The 10,382-nt window shown below is 36.9% G+C and overlaps 1 protein-coding gene and 1 long non-coding RNA gene across 2 annotated transcripts; both read right to left on the reverse strand.

Annotated features, from left to right (window-relative positions):
• Positions 1 to 4,953: 4,953 nt before the first annotated feature.
• On the reverse strand, positions 4,954 to 7,583 carry LOC110794115 (uncharacterized). Its single transcript, XR_002534926.2, has 2 exons — positions 7,411 to 7,583; positions 4,954 to 5,246 (listed from the first exon to the last, which is right to left on the reverse strand). It is a non-coding gene; the product is annotated as an uncharacterized lncRNA (long non-coding RNA).
• A 249-nt stretch (positions 7,584 to 7,832) lies between these two features.
• Positions 7,833 to 8,327, reverse strand: LOC130461527 (uncharacterized). The gene has a single exon (XM_056829662.1). The coding sequence runs from the start codon at positions 8,325 to 8,327 to the stop codon at positions 7,833 to 7,835; it is 495 nt and encodes a 164-aa protein (XP_056685640.1).
• Positions 8,328 to 10,382: the final 2,055 nt, after the last annotated feature.

A 10,382-nucleotide genomic window follows, 5' to 3' on the forward strand; every position in this document is an offset into this window, starting at 1 on the left:
AATAAACTTAAATCCTAGCATACATGCATAATTCAATGTTCATTAAGCATTTTATTCAAGTTATGTGTTCCGGCAGGTGTGAATAAAATGATTCCAATATCCTAAAATCATTGAAGAACTAAGCACAGTTTGTCGACTTAGTCCTAAAACATCTTAGGTAAGCAAAAGCCTTTTGCTAATAGTCTAGAAACTATTCTTGGTTGATAGGTACGTCTAAGAACTTATTAGGTAAACCTATCGATTTTGCCACGACATAAAAGGACTCCTTACTTATATCGTTGAGTTTCACCAAAACTAACATGTACTCACAATTATTTGTGTACCTTGCCCCTTTAGGACCAATAAGTAACACCTCGCTGAGCGAAAACTATTACTAGATTGATGTAAAGGATATCCAAGCAAGTGTATATTTTGGCATGGCACCTTTTAACTCAATTTTTAAGTTTGGAACTTAAGGCTCTTACTATGTTGGTTAGATTTTAAGTGAACTAAAATCCTTAATCATGCAACATAATCAAGCCGCGATCTCATGCATTTTAAGACATATTTAAAAGCAATAAATAACTTAAAACATGCATAAGATAAATGTGATCTAGTATGGCCCGACTTCATCTTGAAGCTTTAACTTCAAAGTCCGTCTTGAAAATCTCCGTGGGAGGCACCATTTTCTTCAAATAGGATAAGCTATAATTAAAACTAATTACAACTATTTGATGGTACGCAGACCATATTTGAATTGAAAAACAACTTTGGTACTTTAGACCAATTACATTCAAATTAATGGTACGCAGACCATATTTTCTATCCTATTTGGGCCATACTAGTCACTTCATAACCTGCAAAACAGTACATATACAATATATACCATTCACCCATTCATTATCATGAATGGCCCACATAGCTGGTTAGTAAAACACATTATGCATCACATAAACATTTGCAGCAATTAATCAAGGGCACCAATAATCTACAAATTATTCAGTCCTTATTAATTCTAATCAAGTTGTTTTAACCTTAAGGATTTGTAGACCTAATCAAGAGTATATGACTAAAAAGGGCTCCCACTTAAACCAATAAATTCATATGCTTTACTAATTTTAAACATAAAAATGTATTTCTAGTCTAACCGGAAACATACAAATTTAATTAAAATTTAAAGCTCATATAAATTTATAATTGAATCCATAAATTTAATTTAATTTCAGTCGTATTTAAATTAATTCATGATTTTAATTTTAGTAAAATAATTAGAATAAATAAAATTTATTATAATTACAATATTCAAAATTAAAATCCAAGAAAATAATTTAAATTATTAATTTTAAAATTAATTAAAATTACGTAAACTGAAAATTTCAAATTAAAATTTCAAAACGATTTAATCGCAACGCAACAATCCTACGCAACGCACGCCCATGGGCCACATCGCACACAGCCCACGACACAAGGCAGGGCTGCTGCCTTGTGCTCGTGCACCATGGCCTTGCTCATTGCATTCGTACCGCATGGGCGACGAGCTCCCTTGCTCGTTGTCACATGCCCGCACTATACAACACCCCTTAAGGGTAACACGTAGCGTCCATTGCTTTGTGCGTGCAAGTTATATGAGCGAATCGCATAAAAATTTAAAATTTATATTCAAAATTAATGACAAATTAATAAATAATATTAATTTCATAATTTTAGGGCGAAAAATCGAAAATTTATTATTTAATTGATTTCCGATTCACATGGATTCAAGTCTAGGTCATAAAAATTTAAAATTTAACATAAATTTACAATTTTTATGGTGGTTTTTAATCATAGGTATCTAATTAAATTATAACTAATTATGAAAATCAAATTAATCCTAAATTATTCCAATTTTCAACAAATTAATCATAATTACAAATTAGATTGCATAATTAACAAGGCTATGCATTCAAACTTGTTAAACATATAAAGTAGGTCAATCAAAAATTCAAGATTTATCAACAAGAATCGCAAATATTTAATTTAACATCTTAAATTTACGAAATTTTGCATTCGAAAAACTAAAACCTCCGAAAAGTCATAGTTAGGCTTCGAATTTGAGAATTCTGGGTTCGGCCGAAAAAAAAATTTTTTGTCAAAATTTTAGAATGCCTTTTACATGCGGAATTGACACAAAAATCACTTGATTTGGATGAGTAACCAAGAAACTGCCGAAAAACTGCGTACGTATAATTAAATAAACGCAATTTGCAATTAATTAACAATTACGAAAATTAATCACCCCTTTTAATTCTTGCAAATTTGTAATATTTAACCATGTTCATGCAATTTAGATTATGAAAATAATAAGAGGCTCGTGATACCACTGTTAGGTTATGATACATATGACAATTCATAAATCATGCGGAAAAACCATAAAGCCAGGAAAGCATATTATTTACACATAATCATTTAGCATAGTTTAGATGCATACACTTTGTTGCGTGCCTTCCCTAGCTGCGCCCGAACCGAACAAGAACAAGTCTTTAGGACTCCAAGTGTCGTCCCTCCGTAGATAGTCCACAGTACGTCCGGATCCGCCTTAAGCTTGACCAACTAGGACCGCCCTTAAGGTACTTAGAATTTTCGGCTAGTATAGGCAATTGTATGACTGAATTTTTGCTCTTCAAAATAATGACCCTAGGCCTTTATTTATAGAGGTATGGAAAGGGAATTTTAATCCTATTAGGATACGAATTAATTAAACTAGAATCCTAATAGAATTCTTATTTAATTAATTCATCCTTTTAGGTTTAGGAATTTAATCATATGTCGAAACCTGATAGCTTTAGGATTCGTATAGCACACCAACACACACACGCACGCACAGCAGCCCACGAGGTGCGCCATGCGCGCGCGCGCAGCCCGCGAGCTCGCAGCCCATTGCCACGAGGCCCACACGCTGCCGCAGCGTTGGCGCGCGCTGGGCCTGCCTTGCGGTGGGCCTGGCGCAGCCTTGGCTGGTGCGTTGTGGCGCGCTGGCTTGCTGGGCGATGGCCCGGCTTCGTGTTGGGCCTTCGTCTGGCAGGCCTCGTCCGATGCTAATTCGTACGATACGCTTCCGATTAATTTCCCGATTCCGGAATTCATTTCCGATACGAACAATATTTAATATTTCCGATTCCGGAATTAATTTCCGTTTCGAACAAATATTTAATATTTCCGTTTCCGGAATTATTTTCCGATTCCGATAATATTTCCGATTCTGACAATATTTCCGTTTCCGGCAATATTTCCGATTCCGGCAATATTTCCATTTCTGATAATATTTTCCGATACGTACCATGTTTCCGTTTCCGGCAACATCTACGACTTGGATAATATTTATATTTCCGATACGATCCATATTTCCGTTTCCGGCAATATCATCGTTTCCGGAGCATTCATTTCTTGCCTGTGACGATCTCAGCTCCCACTGAAACCAAGATCCGTCGATTCCGAATATCCATAGATGGAGTATTTAATACCATTAAATACTTGATCCGTTTACGTACTATTTGTGTGACCCTACGGGTTCAGTCAAGAGTAAGCTGTGGATTAATATCATTAATTCCACTTGAACTGAAGCGGCCTCTAGTTAGGCATTCCGCTCACTTGATCTCACTGAATTATTAACTTGTTAATTAATACTGAACCGCACTTATTAGACTTAACATAGAATGCATACTTGGACCAAGGGCATTATTTCCTTCACAAAGGGCCTCCACAGCTTTCATAAACCGGTTTCCATCTCCCACTAGCGACTGCTTCTTCTATTACTTGGTTTAGTCTTTCCATACAAAGAACAAACAGGTAAGGCGATAAAGGTTCACCTTATCGTATACCCCGAGGCGGGTTGAATGCCTCTGTTTGCTCTCCGTTCCATAGTACTCTCATAGTGGGGGAGGAGACACATTCCAATATTACTTCAACCATACGAATTAGAAGCTTCATCTCCATGATTGTGTCTTTGATAAACAACCATTTAAGCCTATCGTAGGCTTTTTCGAAGTCTATCTTGATTTTCATATAACCCTTTCCTCCCTTCTTACGCTTCATAGTATGGAGAACCTCCTGGAATATTACTATGTTATCAGTAATTTGACGTCCGGGTACGAAACTGGTTTGGGAGTGGGAGGTGACTTTGGCTAGAATGGGTTTGTTGCGGTTGAGTATGGCTTTTGTTATGATTTTGTATGTTACATTGCACAAGCCAATTGGTCGAAATTGTGAGGGTTGCCCCGGGTTGTCATTTTTTGGTATTAATACCAAGAAGGTATCATTAATTGATTGCGGAAGACCATGCCCCTCAAGTGCTTCCAACGCCATATTATATATGTTTGGTGCCACTATTGCCCAATTTTTCTGGTAAAAAATTACTTGGAATCCGTCTGGGCCGGGGGCTTTCATGGAGCCCATGTTTTTTTATAACAATATCAATGTCGCTGCAGGAATAGGGCCTATTTAGGCTTTGCCATTCATCCCTAGTAAGTGCAGTGCATACCCCTCTTGGGATATTATATTCACCTTCGTGCCCTTCATCAGAAAAAAGATTGGTGAAATACTTAACAATTGATTCTTTCACCTGGTCTTTATCATGCACCCATTGATTGTTATCGTCCTTGATTGCCACGATTTTGTTCGTCCATCGGCTAATAATTGTGCTCAAGTGAAAGTACATTGTGTTCCTATCTCCACCCGAGATCCAATCAACTCTTGCTTTTTGGTACCACAAGAGTTCTTTCTGGTATAAAATGGCATCTAGGTCCCTTCGTAACCGAGCCTCCATCTTGATCAGGATAGAATTTCTTCTTGATGAAAGAGCCACCTGAATGCCTTTTAATCTTGCTAACAGTGACTTTTTTCTCTGAATATGTGATGTAACACCTCCGTGTTCCAGTTTTGTAGGTCATTTTGGGTAGAGGTATCAAGGGGCAGTTGTAACACCCAAAAATTTGGACCTTTTATATAATCAAAATCCCTGTTTTTATTTAATAAATCGATCGTCCAAACCTTGGGAGTGTCACTGCTACATTTATTATCCATAGAAAATAAATGCAAAGCAACAAAACCATTTAAAACCATTAAAGTCAAAATTAACTAAGTGGTCTAAAAGGTGGCCAATAAAATATTACAACCAATTAATCCGCATAAAATAAATAACAAAATTCAACTTAAACTAAAATAGAAATTGTCCCTTGACTAGGTGATTATTCTAAGCGTCCCCTCACTCGTAGCCAAGTACCTTTACCAACCTGCAAAAATAAATAGAAAAGAGACAAGAGAGACGAAATCCCAAAAATCAGATAAACTGAGTAATTCCAACTCCATCCCGTGAAATAAATAATTTTAGTTTCGAAAACGTTTTAAGTATATAAAATAATTAATTACACAACAAGTACCAATTTAATAATTCCATTATTAACTTATCACATAAGATCAATATTAATTAATTGAGGAAAGAGAACGTTAAGGGTCGCGCGTAACCCTTGAGAATGGCCAAGCAAGATGAGTACAGAATGTTCCTAGTGTGAACACCCCTCACTAATTACTATGGGTCACCGCGACCGCGCACCGATAGCATTAGGAGGAAGACTAAGCAGAAAGTTTAATACAAAATAATAGAAACCTACTAGAAGCCTACCGGGTCTCCACTAAAGTGCACCGATAGAACAACATCTAGAAGGACAACCTGTTCCTTACCCTTACAGGCTTTTCCCTCAGATATTACACTTTACATAATTAGTATTTTAATAAGGTTCAAGCATATAAGAAATTCAAGTAGTCATCACAAAGTATTACCAAGATTACCGTCCAACATTATCGCTTTTATTTTAACGCTTCATCCACTAGTGTAACTCAAAGAGGAAGCTTATCGTATATACTCCACAATATATTGCCCACCCTTGTCAATTAACAATGCAGGTACTAGCAATTCAATTCGTAGGACATAGAAAACAAAACACTTTCATGAAATGAGTATATATAGTACGTAGTTTAATTACTCTTTTTCCATAATGCTAATAGTATAAGAAAATACTCATCAATTCAAATCACATAGCTTATGTACAAAACACTTAACATTTCTATCACATAATAACACAAAGGTATGTCCAAAATATTTTTCCTGGCGGGATATAAAGATGATGGAAATTGAAAATTACCTTGAGCGTGCGGTGATTTCTCAAGGTACGAAGTAGGGATGGCAATGGGTCCAAAACCCGACCCAGATCTGGTTGGACCCGATCCATTTTTAAGGGTCTGGGTCCAAAAAAATTAGACCCTGTGGATCTGGGGGGATCTGGGTCTTTGTTCAATGGGGTGGGTCTGGGTCCGGGTCCAAGAATTAAAGATCCAGATCCGGTCCAGATCCGACCCACAGACCCATATATATAAATTTTTTTAAAATTTATTAAAATTTAAATATAATTCAATATTTACGTGCTAAACTTTATTCAGTTCTTATGATACTAAACTATTTAAAAATTGTTAGACGTGACATATAAATAATAATATTAAAAACATTAAATACTTATTGTATTACAAGGCTAATATGATTTTTTTCCTAAACAAAATTAACGAATATTCCATATTTAGTGGTTTTATAAAAGCAACGTTATGTTTACATATAAAATGGGCAAAAAAATTACGTAATATAAGATAAATGAGGGACAAGCTTTTTTGGAAAAGAAATACGCTTAGACCCATTTAGAACCCAGATCCGACCCTAGACCCATTAGACCCAGTGGATCTGGATCTGATTTTTTTGGATCCAGCGGATCTGGGTCGGATCTGGATCCACCTCTTAAAAAGCGGGTTTGGGTCTGGATCCTGTCGGACCCGGTCCAGATCCGACCCATTGCCATCCCTAGTATGAAGTCTTCAAAGAAGTCACCTAGTAGTCCCCGTCTACAATTAAATGATAACAAGCCTAAATTTGTATACGATAGTCACTTAGTTAGTGTGGGTATATAAACGTTGGTATGCAGCTAAACGCAAGTCCCATGTGTTAGAGCCAAGGTCAATGGAGATGGAATGCGTCGGATTGCCATTCTTATAATACTACTGTTCGTATTACCCCAATAATACAAAACTAAATTATGAGAAAACATCAAATTACTAGCCAATGTTTATCGTATTTAGGTTATGGTTAAGAGATGCTTTTGAATATTTATGACAATTTTTATAATCAAAAGGAGTTCTTACAATTCCAAAACCACGAACACAACCTATTGGTGTAGATGAAGGACAAAATTATTAAAGAAGAACTGGGTGGCGAAGACGACAATAATACAAGGGGTTCAACTGCTAATTTTTTTTGCTCATCCTACAAAACAATAATTTGTTTCATTTTCTTTAATCCTACAACCTACCTTAACAAAATACCAAGGGAAGAGAAAATTAAAACTATTGACTTACCAGAAAAGATGGCTGAAGGTGGGGAGATGGTGATGGCGGCAGAAGGAGAAGATGAAGTTTTTTTTTTTTTGAAGGTCAATGTAACACGGGAGTTTGGAGGGCTTGAGGGTTTATATAGATAAGGCTATCATTAGGGTTTAATTTTCAGAAATAATGGTAAAATAAAACTGAAAATCTGTTTTTATACTTTCTTTTAATTAGAAACCATTAAAACATTTATTTTAAATTGTTAAAATCATTTTTAAATTACCAAATAATTTATTAGGAAATACCCAAAAGTTCGGGGTATTACATCTACTCCCCCTAAAAACAAAGTTCGTCCTCGAACTTAAGGTTAATTCTCATGACAATATGCTAAAAGAACGAAACTAGTATGTTAGTATCCTATTTCACCCTCCCTAAAAGAGTTTTGTCCCCGAAACTTAGCATACCTGCTCAAAAAGTTTTGGATAACGCTTTTTCATGTCATCCTCAGCTTTCCAAGTTGCCTCTTCGGAATTTTGATTCGACCATAGCACTTTAACTAACTTAACGGCCTTGTTCCGGGTACTTCTCGTTTTGGTATCAGGAATCTTAATAGGGCGCTCTTTGGAGGTTAATGACTCATCTAACTCAATAGACTCTGGTTGGATTACATGGTTAGGGTCATGGATATATTTTCTGAGTTGGGAGACATGGAAAACATTATGGACATTGGCTAACTCCAGTGGTAAAGCTAATTGGTATGCCACCTCTTCAACTCGTTTCAACACCTCATACGGGCCAATGTACCTCGGGCTCAACTTTCCCTTCCTTCCAAATCGCATGACACCTTTGGTTGGTGAAACCTTAAGTAATGCCTTTTCTCCAATTTCAAACTCTACCACTCTCCTATTCTGGTCTGCATATGACTTCTGTCGATCCTGGGCTGCCTTCATATTTTCTTGTATCAACCTGACCTGCCTTGTTGTTTCTTCTATCATTTATGGCCCCAATGTCATCGACTCACTAATATCACTCCAACACAAAGGACTCCGACATTTTCTCCCATACAACGCTTCATAAGGTGTCATTCCTATGCTTGCATGGTAGCTATTATTATATGAGAACTCAATCATAGGCAACCGCTCATCCCACGATCCACCAAAATCCATTACACAAGCCCTTAACATGTCCTCTAGAGTCTGAATCGTCCTCTCTGTCTGCCCATCGGTAGCAGGATGAAATGTTGTGCTGAACTTTAGTATAGTACCAAATGCTTTCTGAAAAGTACCCCAAAGGTTTGACAAGAATCTCGGATCCCTATCTAAAATGATGTCCTTAGTAACTCCATGCAGTCTTACTATTTCACGAACGTATGCATCTGCTAGTTGGTTCACATTCCAAGTATCCTTCATGGCAATGAATCTTTATGTCTTTGTCAAGCGATCAACTATGACCCAAATTGCATTCTTTGCTGTCTTGGTAAGTGGCAATGCCATCACGAAATCCATTGAAATCGACTCCCACTTCCATCCTGGTACCTCTAAAGATTGCAACTTCCCTCCGGGTCTCATATGCTGAATCTTTACCTTCTGACATGTTAGACATCTTGCTACAAACTCAGCTACCTCACGCTTCATGTTAGACCACCAAAAATGTTGTTTAAGGTCCTTATAAAGTTTATCTCCGCCCGGGTGCACTGAGTAGGGCGTATTATGAGCCTCCTCTAATATTTTTCTCTTTAGCTCCTCATCTTTAGGAAAGCACCATCTTCCCTTATATTTCACTGCTCCAGTATCATCAATCTCAAAATCAATAGCTGCTCTTCCTTCCTTCATTTTTCTAACCTTTCCCAACCATTCATCTATTGCTTGCTTCTCTCGAATCTCATCGTATATGGTAGGTTCTACAGACATTGCATTCAACTGAGCATCAACTTGACCAGACTCCATGTAACACCCCGACCTCTAAATCACTTATTAAGGCATACTTAGCAGCGGAATTAACCTAATTTGGTCGGGACATTACCTGCCGTAACTCCCTCTTGGGAATTACAAGGCAACCATCAATCATAACTATTAAATCCTCCAAAATTAACAAAATAATCCTTTTTAATTCCTTAATAAAAGTACGTAACTTAATCAAGCATCTTTACTTAAACTTGTTACAACTTACTCCCTCCGTCCCGGAATACTCGACCCGGTTTGACCGGCACAGAGTTTAAGGGACTTGAATTGACTTATTTAATTTAATAGGTAGTAGTTGATAGTGGGGTATTATTTTAATATAGTTAGTGGGAAATGTGTGAAGGGGTGGGGTTGGGGGAGAGTAGGGGTTGAATTTTTAATTATTTTTTGTATGGAGTAGGGGGTAGGTGGGTTAATAGGGGTGGAGTGAGAAATAATATAATATTGTTAGAATATTTCCATTTTTAGAAACAGGTCAAGTATTAAGGGACGGCCCGATAAGGAAAACAGGTCAAGTATTCCGGGACGGAGGGAGTAACATTTAACTTAGGTGAACTTTGTAGTAGTGAAATCTTCGCCACTACTCGTTTCCGTGGTCCCCAGCAGTACCTAAAACGGAAAACAAAACGGTGAGCCGAAGACTCAGTAACGAGTTACCCTAGCATCGTAACATCATTTCAATTCATTTTATTTAATAACACAGGGAGAATAGAATATAGTAAAACATTTAATAAATCATCATTTCAAAAGCATCATCATTTCAGAAACATAATTTCAGAAATATCATTCCAGGAACATTAATTTCAAGAATATCATTTCAGGAACATCATTTCAGGAATATCATTTCTTTAACATTTTCCTTTTAACAATATTATTCTGGTCGTCAGGATTTTACAGGAAAACATGGTAGGTGTGAGGGGGTCGAAAAAGCACGAGGCTAATGCGTGACCTCGTCCCTCGTGGGCGTGACGTTTCTTTTTATCAAATCAAGTGTAATTGGATTTCCTGTGAGTTTACACTCAATTGACTAGTAATATAGGAGTC

This window comes from Spinacia oleracea, chromosome 5 (assembly GCF_020520425.1).
Source record: "Spinacia oleracea cultivar Varoflay chromosome 5, BTI_SOV_V1, whole genome shotgun sequence".
NCBI classification, from domain to species: Eukaryota; Viridiplantae; Streptophyta; class Magnoliopsida; order Caryophyllales; family Amaranthaceae; genus Spinacia; species Spinacia oleracea.

Excerpts from the sequence above, each read along its gene's own strand:
- LOC130461527 (XM_056829662.1), bottom strand. The coding sequence starts at position 8,327 with ATGAAGGCAGCCCAGGATCGACAGAAGTCATATGCAGACCAGAATAGG.